The sequence below is a fragment of the Pholcus phalangioides genome, unplaced genomic scaffold (assembly GCF_987345545.1).
Source record: "Pholcus phalangioides strain wild (caught in Gottingen) unplaced genomic scaffold, Ppha-v1.0 ptg000011l_1, whole genome shotgun sequence".
NCBI lineage: Eukaryota > Metazoa > Arthropoda > Arachnida > Araneae > Pholcidae > Pholcus > Pholcus phalangioides.
This window is the reverse complement of record NW_028301604.1, coordinates 7,048,456-7,075,822: the sequence shown is the minus strand read 5'-3', so window position 1 is coordinate 7,075,822 and position 27,367 is coordinate 7,048,456. Positions and strand designations below refer to the sequence as shown.

At 33.4% G+C, this 27,367-nt stretch overlaps 1 protein-coding gene across 1 annotated transcript in view; it reads left to right on the top strand.

The window, feature by feature from the left end:
• Window positions 1–2,570: 2,570 nt before the first annotated feature.
• The window catches only part of LOC149079997 (sonic hedgehog protein-like), a 65,929-nt gene continuing 41,132 nt past the window's right edge, over window positions 2,571–27,367 (top strand). Inside the window, exon 1 of the mRNA XM_089238914.1 lies at window positions 2,571–3,886. Coding sequence (XP_089095040.1) covers window positions 3,569–3,886 — 318 coding nt within the window. The 5' untranslated portion in view covers window positions 2,571–3,568. The remainder of the gene's footprint in view (window positions 3,887–27,367) is intronic.

Below are 27,367 nucleotides of genomic sequence, written 5' to 3'. Positions count from 1 at the left end.
TACATGACTATGAGTCAAATTTCAGTACAATTCGACAGTAAAATTTTCATGAAATATTTATAAAATTCATGTTAGAAATACATTATGAAACAATAACTGCTGCGAAAAGAAAGTAGCTTCAATTTTTTTCTGATCCGAGTTACATTCTATGATTTGTAAAAAACAAAATTTCTTTCAATTAGTGAAAGAGGAAGCCTTTGTAATAACTAAAAATAATATAGTTGGAAAAAAATTTGTTGACGCAATTTAAAAATTAAAATTTAGTGGAAAAACTCGCAAACCAAATTTTGCATCAAATCTTTCAAATATGTTTTTAATAAGTTTGTTTTTGTCATATAATATGATTTTTTTTTGTCTCGGTAATAATTAAAAATAATAATTAGAAAAAAGTTTGTGAAAAATGAAATTTTAACTGCTTTCTCTTTTAAATTTTTAAAAAATCAAGAAATCCTTTTTTTTTTATGAGAAAACTCTTCAAATATAAATTCTTTGACATCCTTGTAAAGTTGGAGATAGAGTAAACCCTACATAAAAGTGGATAAAATATTTGACTATATACAATAATTCCTGTAATATAACATTTTTTTTAATTTGTCGAATCAATCTAAATTTTATATCATTCGATAAATTCTAAAAAGAATATTCATCTAAGAAATGTTCCACGATGAATGGAAATTCTTTCGAGATCAACTAGAGAGGAAAGGAAAGGGAAAAGAGGAATTACGATAAAACATCAAATTTTCACGCACATACACACAGAAAAAAGAAATTTATTTGCTTCATGTAGGAGTGAAGAGAAGAGACAAGCATGCTATACAGTATTATAAAAAAGAAAAGATAAAGTAACATGAGATGAAAAGCAGCAGCTGTAATATAGGAAACAGCGATTAGACTAGGTAGAGCAACGAGAACGAATTTTTATTCTGACTCTTTTTTAAAATTTTATGCCAAGAAAAAAATGCATACGTATATATATAATAAAAGCTAAAATTAAGGCATGACTATGAATCAAATTTCAGTAAAATTTGACTGTGCAATTTTCATTAAATATTCATAAAATCTGTGTTACCAATAAATTATGGAACAATAATGCGAAAAGGAGGTAGCTTCAATTTTTATGTGATCTGAGTCACATTGTATCATTCGTAAAAAATGAAATTTCTTTCAATTAGTGCGAGAAAATAGTTCTGTTATAACTAAAAATAATAGTTGGAAATTTAAAATTTCAACTGTTGTTTCTAATTTTTTAAAAACTTGCACAAATCGAGCAAACATCTTTTTTCACAGCAAGCTCTTCAAATATAAATTTTTTGACATTCTTGTGAAGTTATGGGATAAAGTCAACAATGTATAAAAGTGGATTTTTAAAATTCGAATAAGTAAAAATTTTTGAATAGGCCTACATACAATAATTCCTATATGAAAATTTTTCTTAATCGTCAAATAAATCTAAATTTTAGATCGTCCGATAGATTCTAAGAGGATATTCATCTTAGAAATGTCCCACGATGAACGGAAATTTTTTGGAGAGCAACTGGAGAGGAAAGGAAAAAGAATTAATTACGAAAAACATGAAAAATTTCCACAAACACAAGAAAATTTTTTTTTTTTCCGTTTCATTTAGGAATGAAGAGAGGTGAAATGCATGTTATATAGCAACACAGAAGGAAAAGAAAAATAGAGTAACCCAGTGAAGAAGCAGCTGTAGTATAGGAAACTGCGACCAGACCAGAGAGAGAGCAATGAAAAAGAATTTTCATTCTATTTTATTCTTCTAAAATTTTATGCCAAGAAACATTTTATATTCATATATAATAATAATTAAAATTAGGGTTTGACTATGAATCAGATTTTTGTGAAATTAGACGGTTGAAATTTTTATAAGATATTCATAAAATCTGTGTGATCAATAAATTATGAAATAATAACTAATGCGATAAGGAGGTAGATTCAATTTTTGTGTAATCCGAGTTGCATTCTATCATATGTAAAAAACATCTTTTTTTTCAATTTTTGCAAGAAGCTCTGTAATAATTAAAAATATGAGTTGGAAAACATTTGAAAATTGAAATTTAATTTTTAGTTTTTTTTAAAAATCAAGTAAACCTCTTTTTTCACAGCAAACTTTTCAAATATAAATTTTTTGACGTACTTGTAAAGTTGAAGATGAAGTCAACCGTACATAAAAGTGGATATAAAAATTTGAATGAGTAAAAATTTTTGAATACATACATTAATTCCTGCAATATGACAATTTTGTTTTTAAATTATCGAATCAATCTAAATTTTAGATCGCCCAATAGATACTAAAAGGATATTCATCTTGGAAACGTCCCACGATGAATGGAAATTCTTTCGAGAGCAACTAGAGAGGGAAAAGAAAAAAAAGAAGAAATTACGAAAAAAACACCAAATTTTCACACACACACAGAAAAAACAAAATTTTCTTTGCTTCATATAGGAATGAAGAGAAGAGACATGCATGTTATATAGTAATATAAAAGGAAAAGAAAAAAAAAGGTAACATGATGAAGCAGCAGCTGTAGTATGGGAAATAGCGACCAGACCAGAGGAGGGTAGTAAGTAGCGAAAGCCATTCGCCAGGGGAAGACCGTGTCAACAGTTTGCCGAACCAATCACAGTTCTTATAGACGGCAAGGCTTATTGATGACGATTTCGCAGCTTTCTACTCCCTCATCATCGCTAAAAACTTCTCACTCACAATCTCACCCAACACACACACGCACACCTTGAATAGGTAGCAAAGTATGCGGATGACGACAATCCCTTGTGGAGCAGACGTCGTCGTATCTTCCTCCTGGAATTCCCAAATGAGAAGAGTAGCAGTCGCGTATTATCGCGGATCACCCTTCGCAAGCAGTTCTTAAACTCTCCCTACTTTTTTTTTTCGCTCTGTATATCTCCATAGCGTACAAAAAAGAGAAAGAGAGATTACACAATGGGTGAACGTAAGCGAATTATCCGCCGTGTGCCTTATCGAGCTGCGGAAACTTAAAGCTTCTCTCTTTCGGTGTGGCTTTTTTTTTGTTTTTTGTTTTTCAATTACTATCGTTCGTTTCGGAAGCCGGACTTCTTCTTCGGTCAAGACTAACCAGCGTAGGCGCATACACTCACCACGACAACTACGACTGCTGCTGTCGGCTACTCCGCACTATCAGTGTAAGATAGTCAACCGGCAGAGAATGTCCATCAAAAAACGCCACCTCTGTCAAATCAACGAATTCCCACCGCTCGAAATAATTGGTTACGGACAAACTGACCAGAGACGGGTTTAGGTGGAACGACGACAGATTGTGTTGAGATGCTCTTGAAGATCGACGATTGAGAAGATATATCGTTCTCGTTTTTATTCTTGTTCGTTTGTTATATAGTAATAATAATAGTAGTTACCGTAATTTGTTTCGTGGGGGCGATTGCTTTCGCCCCATTAAGCCCCTTGGGAACCCTTAATGACAATCTTCATTTCAAGGTTTTTTTTTGTATCATTAGTGTTCAAATCAACTTGATCAAAAGACGGATTAGGACCGTCGTAACGGTTTGGACATAGATGTACATGCCGTCGAGGAAGTGGTCAGTAGCGGCCGTGACGTTCTTTCTTGCCGTAACATTGTGCCGGCCGGACGCGACAGAAGCGTGCGGCCCCGGTCGAGGTGGCGGACGCCGACGTAGCCCTAGGAAACTGACTCCCTTAGTGTTCAAGCAACACGTACCGAACGTGTCTGAAAACAGTCTTGCAGCTAGTGGCCTTGTTGAAGGCAAATTAACACGAACTTCACCTAAATTCAAGGACTTGGTTCCTAATTACAACCCGGATATCATTTTCCGAGACGAAGAAGGATCTGGATCTGACCGGCTAATGACACAGGTAAAAAATTTAAGAACAACTTTTTTTTCCTCTCTTATTTCCAAGTGTAGTTAATTTTGTTTTTAAATTACCCCTCAAATTAACCTTGCTAAATTTGACAATTTTTTTAAACGCTTTGTAAACCGCGCTATGGATGTTCTCAAATTACAACACGAGTTAAAGAGTCGAACAAACCGGCAAGTTTTAAATTTTAAATTTGTTTGTTACAGACTGATGAATTCACTTTATAATTTTATTTTCAGATTGCTTTTGAATGGATGCATTTCATCAATTAACATTGTTAACCGTGCGTACATTTTAATATCATATACAGTAGCCTAACACGTGACTCTGGAAAAGTTCGGTATTTCGAGCTATTTTATTTTCATTTCGAGTGCTTTTCGGTTAATCAGTCTTTACCGCATCCAAAAAACTTATTACGCATGTATGTATGTGAAAAAAAATCACAATAAACATATTCATAAACACATTCAAACACACTGAACATAATATTGAAACCAAACCACGATCAGATCTAATATCAAACATAGCAGAACAATTTTTAATCAATAATTTATCAACAATTATGTATGACAAAAATTAAATAGTCACTAATAAATTAACTATTAAAATTTTCGTGTTTTACTTAAACCAAAATAACTTAATTGAATTTCCTTAATTTGAAGTATTTCCGATCATTTGAAGAGTTGGCGTTGGGGAACTAATGAATAATTCAAATAACTCAGAAAATATCGAACGTATTTGACCAGCTAAAAATTATTCGATCTATCAAACTGTGCCGATTAGTGGAAATTTATATACTGTACTAATACGTGCTGAGTTTGAATGTGAAGTGATATGAAATAGATTTATACCTCGCATAATGTATGCAATAAATTTGTTTCAAAATAACTTTATTAATTAATCGGAGAGTGGCAAAAATGTGAGATTCACTGTAAATACTTTTATGTTTCATTTCAGTAAATAAATCCAGTTTGAATTTCATTTTCACAAAACAAAACACTATTCACTACCATCGTTATCATGTAATTTCAGAAATATTAATGTTTAATTCATATAGGAATTTTTTTAAACGAATTGAATATGATAATTACATGCCTTGAAACGGCGCAAGAAAATGACAGGAAAATATTTTATTAGTAACGTCTTGAATATGAATGTTCCTGTCATTCTAAATTTTATAAATTCTTATAAAAGCTATGAACAATATCAACTGATTATTTTGAAAATTATCGAAAAAATTTCTTTTTCTTTCCATGTTAGATCCCACGCTTATCTCATACAAATGATCAATACAAATCACGAATTATCATCTGAAGTTTCAATACATAATAAATTTCCCATGATGCGATTACGCGAGTCATTATTTTTATAACGGGCATGAGCTATCATTGCGTTACATCATTATAGTAATTAAGATGTAACATGAAATTGAAATTACGTGAATACATATTTCACTTTTCATCCCTGAAAAAGAAATGGGTTTGTTTCTTACACGAAATCAATGAGAACTTAAGAAAATACAAGAATGAGATTAATACGAATTAGCAAAAATTTTTTTTTATAAGATTATACTGTATTAAATTATTTTCATATATTTTTATGAGAGAAAAGCTTTATCTAATAAATCTTTTGTAAAAGAATTCCTTTAGTACAGCGTTTCGCAACCTATGGTCAGCGGACTAAAGGTTCTTCGCGAAGATGGTCAGTTGGTCCGAGGGCGGACTTGATTTTATTTTAATTCTAACTAAATTGAAAGTGTTTTCATTGATAATTGGTAATATTCTTATAGGTTCGAATAAAAATTAGACTTTCACACTTAGGGTAACCACATCTATTCGAAGAAAATGCAATTTATGACAAATTTTCTAAAATTGCTGAAGAGTCGGGAAATAAAGGAATGCAGCAAATCGCAGTGAACTGAAATGTTTTTTATGGAAACAAAAGCATTCATCATTATTGGGTACCACTTTAATTACGGGAAACTGGTGTGAAATACGGAAAAATACGAGAAAGTGCCAATTATCATAAAAACCGTTGCCATATCACCGTTGCAAAATCACGAATTGTTGCTGCAATCGCTGAAAATTATGAATTGAAAATTCATTCATTTCTTCATTCATCATTTTAAGAAAGATTACAAACGCGAATAAGCTTAGTTGAAAAAAACGGGATAGTTGTATGAAATCGGAACGGACAAAGGCACAGTAATGTGCTACATCTCATAAAATACGGGACGCATGGTCATGCTACTCATGCTGTAAGTTAGAGGTCTATCGAATTGTCTCAGATACTTTACTGGCCCTTGGATTCAGAAAGGTAGAGAAACGTTGCGTTATTGCTAAGTCCTAGTATAAGCTGATCTGTTGGTGAAGAAAGTCTCGCATTCTATGGTTCTTCACCAAAACTATTCATACCTGAAACAAGTTCATAGATTAGTACTATCCCTGGAACCAAATATCTCAAGGGATTAAAAATATTTAAAGCAGCTATTGTGATGTTAAAGGGAAAGTCGAACCCTCTTTCACTTTTTTTTCCAACATCCCTTTGTGGTTGAAAGCAGCAAGATGAGTACATGAATATCAGAAGGGACCCCCCTTCTTCGTTGTTGTAATTATATCGATCTGTTTGTGGGGTGATTATTTTGATCACACAGACAGTCTGTATCTTCAGCCTTTCTTTCTCGTTCTCGTATATTCCCTAAGGTAACTTTACGTACACCAGGTGGCCATTGTTCAAAATCTAAACGTACCACTTCCATAGTATATATTGTCGATTGTTCTCTTGTGAACGTGTTCTTCGAATCCCCACCCGAACTACTTTTGCCTGCCTCTCTTGTCAGTAAACACTGTACAGTTTAAAAAAAAAAAAAAAGCACACAGTTTATTTCTCGTAAACACAGCTGCCCAATTCACGTTTATTTTCTACATGTTCAGAGGACGTATTTGTGAGAAAAAAAAAATAACAAACGTAATGTCTTGTATAAGTGGTTATGTCCTGGCAGTTCAACAAATTTTCGATCTTTATATCGAAAAGTTTTGAGGATTTGTGAATTGTATGCACTCATTCACTTTTTTCTTCCCAACCGATTATTTGTTGGGAGCATTTTTTTTTTTCACTTTCCGGTCATAAGAGCCGTTTACAAATCTATACAAAGCCTTTCTTTACCATACGTGTAAACAAATTCACGCACCATGTGCATGGAGTGAAAACTTGTCATGAAAGTCAATAACGCGATATAACTAGGTTGACTGACAAATCACTTTCTTATATGGGTGAAAGAAATCGGATGGTTTATTTAAATTGATTGAAACCTGACGAAGCATATTAACATGACAAAAAAACTCGCTAAATATTGGCAAATATATTTTTTAATATCCAAAAATTTACTCACTGAATAAAAATATATCTATTGTAGTTATTTTTGTATATATTGTAGAAACGAAATTGTTTTTAGCGAAATAGGGCATCTTTTCTTTAAGCCTTAAATGCTCAATTTTTTTTTTTCAAGTTTTGATAATGTTTTTCATAGTTAATGACAAGTATTGAAAGCCGGGAAAAATATTTAAAAATCTATCCTACTGTAGAACAATTTGAAAGAACTTTATAAGAAAAGTGGAGAAAACACTATTGTGGGAATTTTTACCGCAGAACATTTCCAGTCAGTCAGCCGAGAGCTCGTTGCAGAACAATGTAAAACAAGGGCGTAGTGAGGGGGGGAGGGGGGACTTCGGGATCTGCCCCCCCCCCCGAAATGTGAGAAAATGGTCGAAAAAAAGAGAAAAAGATGGCCAAATCTATTGTTCTATCACTTTGCCCCCCCCCCCGAACGAAATTTCTGGCTACGCCCCTGATGCAAAACATTCTGCTTTGGGGCTTATTGCTTATATCAGACCGTATTGAAGAAGTACGTACAAAGCCTCCTCATGAAAGAAATGTATTGAAGTAATATTATACTTTTAAATGCATAACTACTTTCGTTGTGATTCAAACTATAGTACGAAAAATATTCGGTTGCAAACTTCAAGGTAAAAAAAAAAGTAAATAAATGCAAACAAAACATTTTAACAAATTAGCGAAATCGCGGCCATACATGCTCGCAACAAAGAGTTGTTGTCGTTAATTGGGACATCTACTAACAAATTCAAAGTATAAAATGGGAAGAATATGTCCTCACCTTACGTGCAAAGGTGATTCTAAAATGTTATCTTCAAATAAGCTGGCTGGAGTAACGAACATTTGAAGAACACGTTGCACGTTGCAAAGCTACGCATTTGAGTTAAAAGTGATTTGCATAATAATATTTGTAACTCACTATAGTAGAGATACATTTAATTACGCACATCTCGTGTAATACGATTACATCAATGGAGTAGAATTCAGATAAATACATAAAAGCTTTTAAGTTCAGCAAGTAAAGAATAGATTATACTTTAACAGCTTGTTTCTTTTTTTTTCGTGTACCAACTACCTGATCAAAGCCGATAAGACTTGACAGATCCAAACAATAACTTGCTTGCACTCACACTTCAAAAACTTTTTTCATACTTTTATTGTACCATTTTTTTTTTCTCTCACAGAAGATGTCACTTAATATACTAGTGAACGTCTTACCTTTTCCATTGTAAGTTGTCAGATGTAGTTGGCTAAGATAGTGAAGAGGGCACAATAAACAGTTGGCAGATTGTTTGATCATAGTTGAATTACCAAAGTAAGGACAGCGCGAAAACTCGAAGTTCGGAGGGGGAATCCTTTAAATAAGCTTGAATAAAGAAGCCGTTTTAATATAATACGTCAGTCAAAACCAGGAGCCCCCAACGAGCTGAAAATGACAGGATAATACTGCGATAGGTTCACGTTAATCGTTTCTTGCCAATCAACTCATAACAATTACTCTATATCTGACCTTATATACAAAAAAATACTTTTTTTATTGTATAAAAATTATTTGCTCTCAAATATTTTGAAAGTATAACTTGCATCTCTATTTGTGAATATCTCCATATATCCATCCAATATATTTTATTACTATCATCTCACTAATTTACATACCGATTTGTAAGTTATATTATAATTGTTAATTATTACTGATATTAACCATCAATTTTGTTTTAGTTCAACATCGATTTTTTACTCATTTTATATTGTTTTTAAGCTGCTAGTCTCAGCATTAGTTTAATTCTTTATTAGATAAAATTAGCTTTCTTGCATTAACGATATCTGTGGTGACCAACAAATTTTAAAAAAATCTAAGAAATGTTTAATTTGATGGATTAGAATATATTTTCTCTTTATAAATCAGGAGAAATCTCCACTTTCATAGGAATAGTCAGTTATCGTTTAAAATTGAGAGTGTAGGTAAAACTTTTATTGAAGACAGTGATCATGACTCCCACAAAAGGCACCACAAGAGTGATGGACATTGTATTTTTTCAATTTTAATTCTTTAAATTTGCTAAAAAATTAATATATAAGGAGTTCCACTAAAAGTCTTATCCTGGGGAGGTTCGTCAAAAATTCCGGCTTAGAGGACATCTTCATGGATTAGAGCAGTGGCGGATTTATGTCTTTGCCGACTTCGGGCTATTATAATTTTTCCGCCCTTCCCATGTTATAATTTAATGTTCTTGACCACCAATTATTTAGATTTACCACCCCTCAAAACTTGACGCCTTAGGCTATAGCCCGTTTATCCCCCCCCCCACCTGTAAATACGCCACTGGATTAGAGGCCATGACGTTGAGACATTACGAATAACATTCATTTTCACAATCAACTTGGCATGAATAAATTTATTTTAATGCTCATCCAATTATTATAAAACAAACCGGCCGACCATTATCGAGATTTATGTGTCATACCGCCCATAATTATCCGACTTGGCTCTTGAAGTTTTCAAATTGTTTCCTTAGAAATATCGTTGTAGTTATGTTAACGTTTCATCTCATTTCAAGAACCCATTCAAAACGTAAAAAAGGACATTATTATTTTCACGCTAAATAAAGTAAATTTAAAGTAACTAATGCTAATTATTTTTCCATAAAAAAAACTCTATTTTTCGAAACTTCTCAATTAAAAAAAATTATGCAACACATTTTGTATTTAATTTCCAACATAGTAATTATTTTCTTTCAGTGATATTAATCACTCAATAACATCATCAACGGATAAACGAGTAAAAAAATCATTCTAAAAGAGAAACAACAACATCATCATCAACAGGATCGCCTCATGTAAATCAACAGCCATTCAAAGCATGTAAGCAATAAATCTCTACACTTTTATCTCTTATATCAGATCTTGTTTTGTGAAAGCAGGTTTTACAAAACTCGATATAATTAATTTCAATCGGTATAATCAGCTTAACATGCACCAACTAGGCAAGAGGACAAATGTGTATAGTTAGGTATATATATGGAAAAAAAAAAAACCACCACACCAAAAAACCTGAAGTTTCTCAATTGTAGATGAGATAATAAGAATACTCGTTTACGGGCACCCAGGAATGCGAACCAGTCCAGTTTTTCCCACGATGAGAAAAATCAGTTTTTCATTTCTTTTTCTCTCTCTCTCTCTCTTAACGTCTGGTTTTTCTGTGTAAAATCTGTATAAAAGGTGCTTACTATATGCAAAGAAAAAAAAAAGGCAAGTAGTAAAAAGAGGTAAAAAAAAAAAAAAAAACCAGTGAAGTGGGGAGGAGGTAAAAACTACTCCATTGACGTGAAAGAGAATTCCACTTGATCAATGCGACGTGTCAAAACGCGCACTTGGCGTGACAACACCAATATAACCAAAAAAAAAAGGCGAGAAAACTCGGGCTGAGGATGTAATATTGAAGTGGATCGTTTTCTATGGAAAAGATATCGCAAAACAGATGTGAGGGGAAACTTGAGGTACACACACACACACTATATTTTGCTCTTTCTTACTCACAATTTTCTTTTTCAAATGGATTCACGAGAGACCGCGCGTGAATTGCTAAAAAAAAAGGAAATTATTATTATATTATGTATATATATATAACACGTTGATTCGAATGGGAAGTTTCTTGCTCCCCATATTTTCAAGTGGCAATTGAATGATCCATCCATACTAAAGCTGTCTCATACAGTAAATATTGAAATAACTAAAAAAAACCTTTTTCTAAATATAGATATAACGGGTTCTATGAAAGAGATAATATAAGAGAAGCGAGTACGAACACACACACACACACTTACTCTATTTTTCATTGATAATAATAATATTGTGTACGGTATGAATGGTGTGTGTCATTTACCCGTGTGTCAACTTTTGAAAAGTGTATCAAACGATTCAGAGGGATTTGGGTTCGTTATGTTTGTTTTGTATGATTTTTGAGTATCGTTCACAGCTCTTCTCTTTATCGTGCCTTTATATTCAAAATATTCATCTTTATATTTTTTTTTCAAAGAAAAATGATCAATGAGGGTTATTGATCCGCACCATTCGGCATATATATTGAGAAATTGAAAATTTTATACATTGAGATATATAAAATTTACTCCAGTTGTATTATTGTTGGAAAAGTTATGCTTTCCAAAGCATTTCTGATAAATTACAGTATTAGCAGGAGGTCTGTCCACACTTTTTTAATAGGGCCATGTTTTCCTCAAAATTTTCTTTCTTTATTAAAAATGATTCATAATTTTGTGAAAAGTAAATAATTTTGTGCGAAGCGAAACAATGTAGTTAATTTTGTGCAAAAGAAGTGAATTTCAAATTTATGGTTTCGTTAATTTGTATTTGGTGACTGGTCAGTTTTCGAATTTGGAATTTTGTGAACGGTTCAGAAAACAGACCCAAATTTCTTCTGGTTAGACCCCTTATTAATCTTCCTGTGTTGATGAGATTTGGACAGGAATCTTATTGTTGTGGACTGTGGAAATTTTTGGTATAATCTGTCAGTAATGTGCCGTTTAGTTGCACCAACCAAATTAATGATATGGATATTACTAATCTCCTTCAATTATTCTTAGGTTGTTTGTCATTTAATATATTAGTGGATACTAACGTACTTTTTTTAAGGCATATGGGGGAGTTATTACAAAAGGAACTGTTAAAAAGAATTTTGTTCTGAAATTTTTGGTGATTTTTCATATTCCAAGTTAGTTTTGGATGAAGAGTGCACATGCAATATTTCGAATGAGTTTCCTTATGCAATTTTTTTGGAATTAAGATTTCAATTAGAATTTGGTCTAGGGGCAGGGGAATAGTTTTAATTTTCAGGAGGTATTCTTTTTCTACATTTCAGTGTGTAGTCGAAACTTCTTTCATCATTTTAAGGTTTCATTCCTTTCTTATTCTTATGTGACCAATGAAACAAATTTACTTATTTTTGAACGTTTCATGTTAAATGCTTCAATGTTTAGCATCGTTTAGTTTTTTTAATCTCAATTACGTTCAGCTATATTTCATTTGAATAATAAAATTTTTTTCTTGAAAAATCACTTGGTTTTTATGATTATAGGACTTTTTTTTTTCACGTGAAGATTTTAAAGGAGGGCTTGACAATCGGAAAAAATTTAGGCGCCAGCCAAATTTATTAAGTACCAAAAATACAGGGTGTTTAAAAATAATCATCCGATTTAAAAAAAATATATAACTATTCAGCTTTTAATCCGTTTTGATCGAATAATGTATAGGTAGAAAGAGAGAAATCTCGAGTTTCACGCAGTTGCCAACAGGTAGCGCTAATGCTCTTCCTTTGGCCACCACTTTAGTGTTTGTCAAGATGGCGACTGCACAACAGAAATTGTTATGTGTTCTAAGCTTCGCGAAGTGTGAGTCCGTAACAACTGTTCATCGTGCTTTTCGTCGACAATACCTTGGTGTTGAACTTCCTACCGCTCAAGAGCATTATGCGATGGTATAAACCAGCGGTTCTCAACCGGTGCTTGGGATTTGTCATGGCCTGTCTTGGAGCCTTTATTTTTCCACTTCATCATGATCTTTGTTGGTTACATATTTTAATGGTTCAATCAGTTTTTTTTTTCAAATTAAATGCTTATTATAGTAGCTAGAGTGATCAGTTTTTTCTTTCTGAATCTTCTCAGATTTGGATTTCATTCCGTTGTATAGTTGGTCGAAATATTCATCAAGTCTTTTATAAAATTTGAAAAGTTGAAGGTTTTCTCTGCCCTATCATAACTTGCATAGGCGTACGCAGAATTTTCTCTGGGAAACGGGGGGGGGGGGAAGAATTACGTTTTTTCCTGCAAAATAACACTATAATCATGGCTTGGAGGGAAGGGGTTAGAACCTCGACCCCCACCCCCTTTGCGTACACAAATGATATGAATTTGCACCTTTAATTCTTTAGCCGAAATCGTGGAGACCGTCTATGTTCATCATTACAAGAGCTCACCTACGCCTATGACAAATACAACCTTCGTTAAACACTCACATCAACGTAATGCTTATCTTTGAATGTGGTACTTAATTGGTGTGTTGATTATGTTAATATCTCGCGAGTAAGCCTACTCTGGGGTGCTTGGTGCTTACTAAAAACCGGTTGAAAATCCCTGCTTTCGATTCTATTAATTATGAAACTCAGAAACCATACCAAAATTCAGAAGTAAGATTTTCCAAAGATGGATCGACCTTATCATGAAGTTTTCACCAGAACACATTTTCGGAAAAAAATTACTCTTTATTCAAAAGGATTTCTCTTTAACAATTCCCATGATGGCATAAAGTGATTTCATCATATAGAGATTCAACTGTACATTTTTTAAATCAAAAGAGAAATTGATGATAGATATAATGTAAATATTAACAACGATGGTGACATGAACGAAAGCGCAGAAATATTCATTACAATCCTAAGAGTCAAGTAAAGTTGGTCATAATTTTTTTTGTATTTCTGGATTTATATGTACATATTCAAGTATTAAAAAAAGTCTTTCAGCTCTTATATATATTTCGGTTTTTTCTTCTCTTTCTCTCCAGTCGGCACTAATGGGAAAGGGGAAAAGAATGGCCCTTATTTGATAGGTGCATTTTAAGGCAAGTACATTGGTTGAGATTCGATGAAACCATAAAAAATAGGTTGGGCAACGCGCGTGGAATTGATTAAAAAACATCGTGGCTTGAACTAGCGTAGAAATGGGCGTTTCATTTTATGAGAGGTTAGACATTTTCCGCGCCACCTACGCCAATCTAATGTACAACGCAGAACGAAATATAAAAAAAAAAAATAGGCACTCCCTCATAACATTTCAGCTGGTATAGTCCATTACTGGTCCGGAATGTGCTCATTCCTCCCTCCTTCTCTCACTCTCTCTTAGAGTATAACATGGTTCCAACAAAGTGTTGCAAAAAGATTTGGTGTTATCGCGATGCCTTTTTTTTTGCACCCCGTCACGAACGGAGTGCTATTAACTTTTTATTTTTGTTCGTGCGGTGCTTTTCATCAGATGATCCTTCAAAGAATAAAAGGTGGAAAGTTTAGGCTTTGGGAAAGTCATGAAATTATTTCCGATAATAGAATGTATAATGAACTGCTCTCACGACGTTGAATGTTGGGGACTTTACCCCCTGCGAATAAAAAAACCAAGTTGAAAAACCTATAGGCCTACTGTACCTAGATAGTTTCTGTAATGTTTTCGTGCCTGATAATATTGTTTAACTTCTGCTTGATAATCGTTTTCGTGACATCGGTAGTAATTGTAATCTCATAATCTGTGCACATTTTTAAGCAGTTTCTGATCTGGTTTAAAGACTAGACTCCTTTCTATCAGTCACGCTCCGGAATCAAAAGACCAATGTCCAGTTAACAGTAATGACTTAGACAAGTTGACCTAAGATTAATCGCACAGAGACTGATTTTTAAATTAATTTCCAGTCAAATTACACTAAGTTTCTAGACACGGAGATGATAAAACTTGTCATTTTAAGTAGTTTCTGATCAGGCTCTGAGGACAAGACTGTTTTTAATTAGTCATGCTCCGAAATCAACAGATTAATGATTTGAATAGTTATGACTAGCAAAGCCACAAGTTAGAAGACTGAAGAATTGCAAAAATTATTTTTATAGATTCAAAAAATTTTATGAATCCTCAACACAATGAGACTGTTGAATGATAATCATATCTAGGAATGAATATTTCTCATCAGCAAAATATATCACAGGCTACTTTGCCGTACACCAACTCCGGTCATATTGCCCCATACAGCAATTTACTACCAATCGAGTTGGGTCGGAAATCTTTCTTTCTGCTGAAAGTCATGTTATACTTCTGTCCACGCCTCGAAGAGAGGGAACTGCCAGCGAGTATATTGAGGCACCATCTATCGGTGGTCGCCTCAGGTTCGTTAGGGAGAGGACTTATCATCAATCCAAAATAGAATTGGGGGGGAGGGGGGTCTCCATTATTTTAGTTCTCGACGAACTATAGGTGTATGCATGATTTTTTCAGGAAGGGGGGAGTTCAAATTTCTTTTCTTCTGAAGGGGGAGGTTTTTACGTTTTTTCCTGCAAAACAACATTAATATCCACTCAAGGGGCTCTTGCGTACGCCAATGCGAAGAACCATTTACGGTCACGAAACTATTACACGTTGCCCTAACGAACATGAATATTTGTCTAATGCAGATATTTTTATTGAAACATAGATAAAAAAGATCTTTTGGCTTCACGGATCACAAGTTGGAAACCTGCACTCAAAATCTCCTGCCATTATTCCCCCACCCTAACAAATTACCACAAGTCTACATCCGGCAAACATGGAATCTACTGACTTTTGCTCGTTTCCGAATCTCAACGAATGACGCTACAATATCAGACACGCGTTTTTAGTCCAGTTCATGGCGTATGTTTGTGCTCTTTAACCCCCTGAATATGTTATCTATGTTTAGGAGGGTGTTGACCTCAAGCCTCGGCCATAACAATGCTACAATGACATCATCTTTGTGTGTGTGTGTTACTAGTGATATACTGGCTGACTTGGAGGAGAGAGAGACAGAGCTTGTTATCACTTAAGAGAGAAAAACCCCTTATTAAGTCTTAAAAAAGATTCGTTCACCTTATTTTCTATGAATAAAAATCAGATTGTATCAATATCGATCACGGACAAAATTTTGGTGATAGGTATGTCTTTGGACAACTTCTCAGTTCTAAACCTTGAAAATGATAAGAATTTTCCAAAAAAGAAGAAGAAAAAAATCGAATCTGCTCAAGAGAGCCAGAAGCAGATTGTGCACGCAATGTAGTATGGATTTACCTTGCCTGTATTGACGCCGGCGGCGGTAACCTTGTCATGTAATGATTATGCGTAAGATGAGGCAATAAACGTCTTTAATTATTCATTAGCGCTGCGGTAGCCGAGCTGTGTTTCTTAGTCGCTGACAGTGCATGATCAACTTTTCTTGCTTCGTTTTTAATGATCTCGACGCGGGCCATTAAACTCGAGGGAGTAACGGTAAGGTGTCGTTACTCTAGTACACATATCCCAAGCTTTGGACTTGACTTCTTCAAGCTTTATATACACGCACATATACACATATATATATTTCTTTACAGAACATCCATTACGAAAGAAAGCATTCTTGGAAATCGACCTGAAAATTCCCTCGCTTCTCTCTTTCTCCTCTCTGAAGTTACTTGAATAGTCTTGAACGCTGTTGGATATCGGAACTTGCTCACTGCGATTACGTATTTGCGCTTCCAGCCTCCTTATTTAGTTCCATACCAAGGCATCCTTTGAATGTATCGGTGAATTAATTACGATACTTTAGGTTTTCATACGCCGTATATTGCCTTGGGGTGAAAGAAGCAAACTTTATTCGAGCTACCGTAAACAAATAAATGCGTTATTGCTAAGGCTCGTTCTACGAGAAAATCCATTTGCATTAATTGAATCAATTGATCAGTCTAATTACAACTAAACCCGATATTACTTCCATAATTACCACTTATGAATTGTAAATGTTTTTACTTAACATTACCCGCATTATTTCCCCCTTCAATGCATCACTTGATAAGCTGCAATCAATTGATAAGCTACAATCAATTTATGGTAATCAATTACTTCACTTAATTGACATCACAGGGGTCTGTTCAGACTTTTTTTATAGGGTCCTGTTTTCGTCAGAATCTTCCTTATTTTTGTGAAAACGATTCTTAATTTTGTGAACAGTAAATAATCTAGTTGATTTTGTACAGAAGAAATCATATATCAAATTTATGGCTTCGTTAATTTGTATTTTGTGAAAGGTCCGGAATACGGACCCAAATTTCGATCGGACAGACCATTTATGAATTTCGTTCCAGTCCTTAGAAACAAATGGTAAATTCCAAATTAAAAGCACACACACAAAATAATTTTAAATTATAAAATAAAAATTCCTGAATTGACGGTTTATTTTGAGTTTAATAGCCTGCAAATTTTATTTAAATGATTGAAGCATTAGATGAAGTAATTAGTGCTGGACAAACCTTTTTTAGGAGCTGGCCAAAAAAAAAAAGAAGATAATTTGGCGGACCAAAAATATATAATTTATTATAAAAATAAGAACTCTTAAATCAGTTTTATTCAAATTCTCACAGATATATTTTGCTTATGCAGGTTCAGAACAAGAGGAGGGCAGGGGAGACTTCTGCCTCAGGCTTCAAATCTAGGGGGCGGCAGTGTTAGGTGGGAAAAAAAGAACACAGTTATAAAATTACCAAATTTTAAAGTTGTGGTGGGCGGCAAAAATTTCAGTTACAGCCTGGCTCATGGGAAAAATTTAACATCCTTTTAAATGATTTTTTTAAAACATTGAAATTGAAAATATGTCTATACTATTATTTTAAAATTTGCAGCGGGTTGGATAAAACCTCTAAGCATACCGCATTTGTCTCGTGGGCCGTAGTTTACTCATTACTGTATTAGACCACAAATTATCATTCTGTGTTGGTATTGATTGTAGTAATAAATAATTGCATAAAACCGGGATTGCACTATAAAAATTTTAGAAAAGTTCTTTTATAAAACTTAAAATGCAACCAATAAGCTTATCGGTTGCATTAGAGTAAATAGCATTTATCAAGTTTTATAAAAACTTTTATAGCGTAATCGTGTCCTTAGACTGTAACTTCTTCAACAATAGATCATGTGACTAATCTTGAAACAGTATTTCCTATTAAATTCCCTAAATAAGGCGTGTACATTTTCCTTGATGTGGTGGTCAATACTAAAATATTCATAAATCCAAGGATATTTGAGAAATATCGGGAAAGTAATTATATTTAGTAGTCAACATAGGTCAAAAAAATATTTTTACAACTACAGAGCAAGGGTGTTTTCAAGATATTCAAACCAGTTTTTAATCAAAATAATAGTTTAGAACATATATGAAAGAAAGTGCGAAAAATGAAACCACGCCTAAATATTCACACAAAAACCTCCACTGATCGTTTAAATGACCATTATACACCTTTTAAATTTTAAAAGCTTGTTCTACCAATGAGTTAAAAAAACATTGATATTCCACCATAATCCTCGAACCCGGAATTAAAACTATAAATATTTCATTATAATAAACGATATCGATAAAAAAATTAATAATTTATTAATTGATATAATAGGGGAAAAACAGCATAAATATATCGACTACTGACCTTTGTCCAGTTTTTTAATGACGTGTGAGGAGAGAAAACCTTTCTTTGTTTACGTTGTTAACATGGATATTATTATTATTTTTAATATTGAAGAGTATTAAACCACACATTACCATTCGGTATAGGTGCTGATTGTAGCAATACATAATTGTATTGGACTAATTTTCTAAAATATATTAAAGCCCATATGACTAAATCTTGAAATAGTACTTCCTATTAGATTTTGTAAATAAGTCCTGCAGGTGGTAGTCAATACTAAAATATTCAGAAAATCAAGGGTATTTTGAAAAATATCGAGGAAAGTAATTATATTTATCAATCCACATGTGGATCAAGTAAACATATTTTTACAACTACAGCAGTGTCCAGTATTAAAAAAATTATTTAATGGTATTTTCTCTCTCTGAAGATATTCAAACGAGTTTTTTACAACTGTGGACCAGCAAAAAAGTTAAACAATCTCACGTACCTGCGGAAATGAGAAAAATAATTTGTGAATGGGACTAGCAGAAAATAAATAAACTGGAAAAAAATTTATGAACGGACTGGGGCAAAAAGTTAATAAATATGAAAAATAATCGGAGGACCGATAAAAAAAATTAATACCATAAATAGGAGAAATAAATTGCGGACAGCAAAAAAAAAAATCAGATAAATTAATCAATACTTAGAGAAATAATTAAAAATAACCAGCCAAAAAATAAGTCACTTAATAGGATAAATAATTTATGGACTGGCAAAAAGTAAATAAACGGGATAAATAATTGCAGACTGGCGAAAAATCAATGATTAGCAGAAATATTATGCGGACCGGCAAAAAAATGCGTAGAAAATATAATTCGTACCTGTTGACGGCCAAGACAGAAATAAAAACCGATATAGATACGGTATAACATTTAATTAAAGGTACAATTATGTATAGGATATATGAATTGTATACATTTTTACGGACCAGCAATTGAAGAACACTTGTTTAAATCGTCACATACACATTTTAAACTTTAAAGCATACTTTACAAATGATTTAAAAACATGTAGGCTTATATTCCACGTGATCCTCGAACCTGGAATTCAAACTATAAATAATATATACCAGCGTTTCTCAACCTTTCTGAACCGAAGGACCAGTAAAATATCTGAAACAATTCGACAAACTACTTGTGTCCCGTATCACGGGACATTCGGTATTTTCAGTTGTTCCGAATCGTTTCATGCATTTGTCAAGTTTTTTCACAGCGATGCTTATCTAACTTTTTAACGTTTACATAAATCATGAATAAACAACGTTTTCATAATTATTATAGTTATTATGGCTATAAATAAAAATATTCAACTTACGTGTTTGTCAGGTAAAAAGTTTTACCCCCCCCCCCTCAATTTTTAGGGATTTTGCCGACTTACGGCAACGTTTCTGGTGACAATTGGCAATGTCCCGTATTTTACCGTATTCAAGAACCCGATTCCCTTTATTTTTCTCAGTGGAATATGGTCATCAATTTATTTGAATGTTTTTTTTTCGTCAAATATATTTTTGTTTACTGTGATTTGTAGCAGCCCTTTATTTCCCCCCACCCTTCATCCATTTTTGCAGAAATTAGCAAATTTGCCATAAAGCTCATCTTTTGGCAAATCAGTGCTTCGTACAATCAGTGATATCCCGTATTTAGGATCGTAATTCCCCGAACTTTCCTTGATGAGGTATAGTAAACCCCTGAGGTATGAAGGCGCAATTTCTATTTAAACCCATATGGCTATTAGTAATACAAATTACAACGATTGAATAATTTTTCATTCAGTTAAAACCAAATTGTCGAGTCTGCCTGCGGACCACCTATGCCATCGTCGCGGACTACGGACTATAGGTTGAGAAACGCTGATATATATGTTATGGTAAATGCGATAAATTCGGCCATAATTATTAGTATATTAGGTTATTTTTCATTTTATTTTTAATAGCCGGGTGCTTTTATTTATTAATTTATATTTTTAATTGATTCGGTGTTTTTATGTAGGCCTTCATTTTATTTATTTTGTATTGACTTGTGTTTGTTTTTTTGTAGTTCATATCTGTGTATTCCATTTTATCCGGTTCGATTTTATTGTATTTACATTTCTGTCTTACCTTGCTTTAAATGGATTTTTTTCTGTAGCTTGGTATGTATTTAAATAAATAAAAAAAAATAATAATAACCAGTTATTATACATAATCGAAGTCCATTTTGGTAGGTTTGATGAATTTCCCCAACATTTTTACTTTTACCGGCGATTGTGCATAGTACCAAGAGTCGTTGGTAAATTTGCTAAATTTCCCTAAAATTTTCACTTTTACTAGTGATTATGCATAATACCCAAGCGTCGCGTCGTTGGTAAACATGAGAAATTGTACTACAGTATATGATATAAATTAAGCCTACTATACATGATAATTAATACATGTATTGTATCATTATATCGGGGTCCGACTATATTCATTACACTTACTAGACTCGTTTGGAGTATCAAATTCACCGATTGCACTTGAGTATTATGCATAATCTCCGGTAAAAGTGATAATTTTTTTAGTATTTGTCAAATTTACCAGCGACGCTTGGTTATTATGCATATTCGCTGGTTAATGTGATAGATTTGCCAAGACGATCGGTAAGTATGCATAATTACCAGTTGTTGTGTGCAATAACCGATTTATCACATTTACCGTAACATATACAGAATTATGATAAACGATATCGATAAAAAAAAAATTAATAATAATTTATTAATTGGTATGATAAGGGAGAAAACAAAACCGCATAAATCGGCAACTGACCTTTGTCCAGTTTTTAATGACGTGTGAGCAGAGAAAAATTTTCTTTGTTTACTTTATTAACATTGCTATTACTATTATTATTATTATTTTTAATATTTCTCTGTCAGAATTAACCCCCCTGTTTTGTTTGGGAAGAAAATTGGGCGGTGCACAATAAATGGGCGTTACTTTGGATAGCGTCAACGTGATTGGTTAGGGGGCCCCCAGCGTGAGATCTCGTGACCAGTAATCAACGAATACCCTTGAGGGAGTGAGGGCCCTTTTTTTCTCCCCCTTCTTCAGTAAAAAAACCAGTCCGGCGACCGAGAATGAGGAGGGGGCTCTATAGAGCTTCTTTTTCTTTAATATTTTTTTCTCGCGGCACGATCTTGCGGTTGAACAAGTCTCGGGCTAGCTGCTGAACTTAGCACGCCCAAGTGTAGCCCTTTGGGCGAATGGGGATATGTAGGGGTCTCTTTTTGCCACCCAATCTTCCCTTTTTTAAAGAAAGAAAACTTGCGAAAGAGATCATAGTGCTAAGTTCTTTTCCTTTATGCATATTTGTTCCAATGGGTGGTGAACATGAACAGTTTTTTTTTTTTTTCAACCGACTGCAACACTGTTTCTTCGCACTCAACAACCGAAATTATTTCAGTCCTTTTTCTTACTGTCAGCCATATTTATTTGAATTAGACAACAGACACATATGGCTGCCCATTTTCAAATTAGTTTTGATGGATGCCCTGTCTACGCTCATAAGATATATAAGAGAGAAGGAATCCCCTAATAAGGAGAGGAGGGAGAACTTGAGCGTGACTGGTATCCTTAAATAAGAACCGAAACCACGGGGCAATCGATGGAGCGTTAGAAATCACAGCCCTATCGGCGCCTAGTTTGAGACTTGATGGTGTGTGTGTACTTGTCGCTGACATGAATAATAGAAGAATCGATTACGTGGAAATAAAGGCATGTAAAGACATTGGAATCATTTTTTTTTTCCTTTACGATTGCAGTTTATTTTCTAAAATAATCCCACTTGTATTTTCCGTTTGGAACAAGAAAAAAAAAATTGATCTGATAATATTTTCGAAAATAGCGTGCGAAAAATCCTATTTTCTGGGAAATTGTCAGATTTAGAGATTCAGATTAGAGATTTAGAGATTGCCAAAATTAGAGATTTATCATTTGATTATTTTTGATAAGATAGAAAAGATAGGGATTGATTTTTTTCGTGTGAAAAAAAATTCAATTTTTATAAGCTGATGATTATTTGGATTTACCGTATTTTGACGAGTATGAGTAACCCCTTGATTTATTGGGCTTAAAATTTGGAAAAAAAATTGATAATACTATCGATGTATAAGAAACCCCTACTATTTTTGGGACCAAATTTTTGGCAAAAAGGGGTTCCTTAAAATACGTGATTTAGCACTTGATATTGGCACTTAGCACGCCCAAGTGTAGCCCTTTGGGCGAGTGGGAATATGTAGCGGTCTCTTTTTGCCCTCCAATCTTCCTTCTTTAAAAAGAAAGAAAAATTGCGAAAGAGATCATGGTGCTAAGTTTTTTTCTTTTATGCATATTTGTTACAATGGGTGATGAAGATGAATAGTTTTTTTTAACCGACTGCAACACCGTTTCTTCGCACTAGAAAACCAGAAGTATTTTAGTCATGTATCCATACTGTCAGACACATTTATTCGAATTAGACAACAAACACATATGGCTGCCCATTTTTTTTAAACAAATCACAAGATACAAATATATAATACATAGATGCAAACATTAATTACACAAATACAAAGACACAAAATACACGCATGTATTACATGAACTGTGTAACCCCAAGGGACTACAAGGTCCTTCCAGCAGGCTTATTCGATTTTTATTATTGAAAAATTAGTTTTGATGGATGCCCTGTCTACGCTCACAAGATATACAAGAAGAGAGAAGGAATCCCCTAATAAGGAGAGAAACGAGAACTTGAGCGTGACTATCCTTAAATAAGAACCGAATCTACGGGACAATATCGATGGAGCGTTTGAAATCACAGCCTTATCAGCGCATAGTTTGAGATTTGATAGTGTGTGTGTGTACTTGTCACTGACATGAAAATAATAATGTAGATAAAAAATTGATAAAATTATAGAAGAATTGATTGAGTAGAAATGAGGCATGTAAAGACATTGATATGACTTTTTTTTCTCGTACCATTGCAATCTATTTTCTGAAATCTCATTTGTATTTTTCGTTTGGAACAAGAAAATTTTTTTTTACCTGATTATATTTTCGAAACAGCGTGAGAAATGAGTGAATGACTTGGTATGACTTATTTTTGGTGAATTGTCAGTAGGGCCAACTGGGAATAGAGCAGAAAAATAGGGATTTATCATTTGATTATTTTTATCAATTTTTTTAAAAGCGTGATTTTATCCGAGTTTATATATAACGTGATATTTATACAAAATACTTTGAAGAAATAAGTTAATTTAATTGATATCAGGTGACCGAGTAGGCATAATAATTTTGTATCTTCGAGGGTTATTTGGTTATTAAAAAAGTGAATGACAAATTTATTAAATCTTCTATGCACAATTACTGGTTTTTGGGCATATAAATGTGAAATTTTTAACAGTTCAGAATATTGTCATTAGACCTGGAAAGTCAGGGAGAATCAGGAAAAATATAAAATATTTAGCAAAAGTCAGGAAAGTATGAAAATATTTCATAAAAGTCAGGGAAACGTTCTGTGAAGGAAACTTGAAAAACAAAAATTCGAAATAATTTGGAAGGTTGAGATTTTGTGTGAATTTTCTTTCTTCGGGAGCTTTGATCAAGGAAAATCGAAGAAGTGATCCAGAAAATTTTGCTGGAAACCCTGCATTAACTTTTGTATGGCAAAGAACAATTATGCGCGCGTAAAATCAATATTTCTGCCAATTGAGAAGTCTGCTGTATATTTGGAATTCTCAGCACTAAGGGACAGAAAAATTCAAGAAAATCTCAAAAAGTTCAATCAATCCCAGATTTGGAACAAAAATTGTTTCAACTTTTTGTCATTTCATGGTGAATGAAACCTTTATATCGCATTTCTACGGTGAAATACTTGTTTGGAAAATTGATTAGTGTGTATAAAAATAGAGAGGATATGCATGTACAGTATTTGGGAACCACTAACACATTTTTGTTTCTCTTTCATCCTTTTACAAGCAACTTGCCCTTGCCCTTATTTTTGCAATGACCATCGTTGAAGAATGGCCTATGTTAACAATTTTCTGAAATTGTGTTTTTTTATGTTAAAGAGTCATGTGCTTATGTGATATGATTGAAGATAACGTAGTGTTTTAAGATTTTCTAAAGACAGCTAGATGTAAAAAGCATATGCTACATTACTTACATGTGCAATGACAACTGTTTTTTGAATATTTGTAAAATCTTCAAAATTTAGTATCGGAGTTCTTTCAGATACCTATATTATATTCGTCACGAATAGTCCCTTATTTTGTCTTGAGATAGTTCATAGGAATCTGAAAAGCAATTGCAATCAAATTAAAATTCGAATTTTTATTCTTAAAATCTGAGCGTTCAAGATGATCACTATAACACCAAGTGGTGTTATTTATTTCATGCCATTTTAACCTGATGTCTCATAAGTCAAAAATATTATCGAAATACAAAAGCAAAGGCCAGAATAGGCAATCTGCCCATAGAGATGACTGAAATAAAAGGAAAAGAATCAATGGCCATAGCAAATAAGAATGCATTTTGTATTGTATATATAAATAGTTTCCCAAATTAAAGAAATATAACAAATAAGCTGAATAAGTTTGGAAAAGAAAAAACATTGACATGCAGACACATAGGTTAGGGAGCTAACACAACTGCCAGGCGTCTTACAGTTTATGATTCTGTATAGTATCGTTGGCAATTTATGCGAAAAATCAGTGTAAAAAGCAAAGTGACTCGACATCCAATCGGAGAATAACCTGAGGAAAAATATCCAATCAAAATGAATTTTAAGCACTGTACAGACTCAGAATAATAGATGCTGGAATACCGAGTAAAATTGAGAGGATACACGGCGGTTGATGACCTACATGGGGGGAAATATCATTACAGGTTGGATACAATGTTCAAGGTAAATGTGAAATTATACTTGTTAGTCACTGATGCAACCATAAATTCTTTTTGTGAGACCATAAATTCACATTAGGGGCGTGCTGACAGTCTGCGAGGACCCCGCAGCGCACAGAAGAGGGAGAGACATTAAGCCGCTGGGAGATGAAACCTCATAAAGACCATCACAAATGCTTCTTCAAATTACAATTTACATTTTGTAAGCCGTGCATTTTTTTCCCAGCTTCAAAAATGACATATTGGAAATATAAATTGTGTTGATGCTCATATAATTGTATCATCCATCATTCGCATTCTTGATGGTTACGTCCTTTTTGCTGTTGATAATAAGAAGTCAATTTTCATAAAAAAACTTATAAAACTCCATTGTTCAGAACTCCGTGTATGCGGAATTATAGTGTTATTTTTCTTTTAAGCAATAGATAATAATAAATATAATAATAGGGATAATATTGATAATCATAAAGAAGTCTAATTTTCTGGCTAACAAAAGTATGGGTTCCCAGCAAGCTGAAAAGTCATAGAAAATCAAGTCGGGGAAGTGAAAAATGGTCAGGAAAAAATGTAAAATATTTGGCAAAAGTCAATTAATGTGCAAAAAAAATATTTGATATAAAAGTCAGTGAAAAGTTCTGTAAAGAAAGGGGGGGGGGGGAACTGAAACTCGAAAAAAAAAATTGAAATTTGGGAAAGTTTAAGATTTTTAAACTATATTTCTTTCCTCCGGAGTTTTGGTCAGGGAAAGTCAGGTAAATTTTTGAGTTTTGGTCAGAGAAAATGATCAAGCAGATTTTATTGGGAACCCTGAAATATTTTTCACATTTTTCACAAATCTTAGCAAGTTGATAGAAAATATTTTGATAGGAAATTCTAGACATTTTTCCGAAATCAATGATCTTTAGCAACGTTTTATTTTTACCTTTTCTACGGGCAAAGGAATAGAAAACATTTTTAATGTGTAAACAACCCCCCTCTTTGGATAGTGTTAAGGTGGTAGTCAGACATTAACGTTAAGTCTTGTCCTCTTAACGATCATACTAATGGTAGAAAAGAAAAAAGAATCAAAAAAGGTGACTACTTTCCTTATAGCTTTAACTTTTTCTTTCCAACCAGAAAGAATACAAGAAAAAGAGAAGGGCCTATTGAAACGGAAGGCGGCTTTAGGCTACTACTACTACTACTACTACTACTACTACTACAACGACTGACTATCAAGGGCTCGCGTTTTGCCACTACTCAACAATTCAAATGATCAGGAAAAACTGACAGTACCGCGAATATAATGACGCCTTGTACGGGCAAAAAGAAAAGGTAAAGATGACTAGAATCCCACAAAGTTGCGAACTGTTTGTTTGTAGCAAATGTCTACGATTTCTCGAGAACATCCTTTTTATTATTATTATCATTTTTTTTTCTTTTCACGTTTTCCACGGGCCTTTTTCAGCCATAAGGCAATTTTCTTTATGCTTAGGATCGGTTTTTTTGTTATAATTTAGAGCCTCGTTTTATCGCATCTTGATCCCACGAGATTGACTCTTGACTAACTCTACTTTAGCGGTTTTTTGTTTAGGAAGCCGTAGTAAAAGAGAGAAAGAGGGAGAAAAAAAAAATCTATATATTTCATGGTTTGAAGCAATTTGAACCGGATCTTTGCTTGTTCAAGTCGTGAGAATGCTTTACTCACGACAGTGGCCGCTTTCAACTATATATAGCATATATATATATATATATATACGTATAATTTTTGATTTACTTTACTTCTTAGCCAATCATTTACTTTCTTCACGTGCTAATTTGAAGCTAGACTTTGCGTGTGCATGTGTAATAGTTCTGCACTCAACACACCATGCGTTATATAGTTGCCGACATGTTCTTTTTTTTTTTCGTCGATGTGAAGAGCGTGAACTTTGCTGATTTCACATGTGCTGTTTTTAAG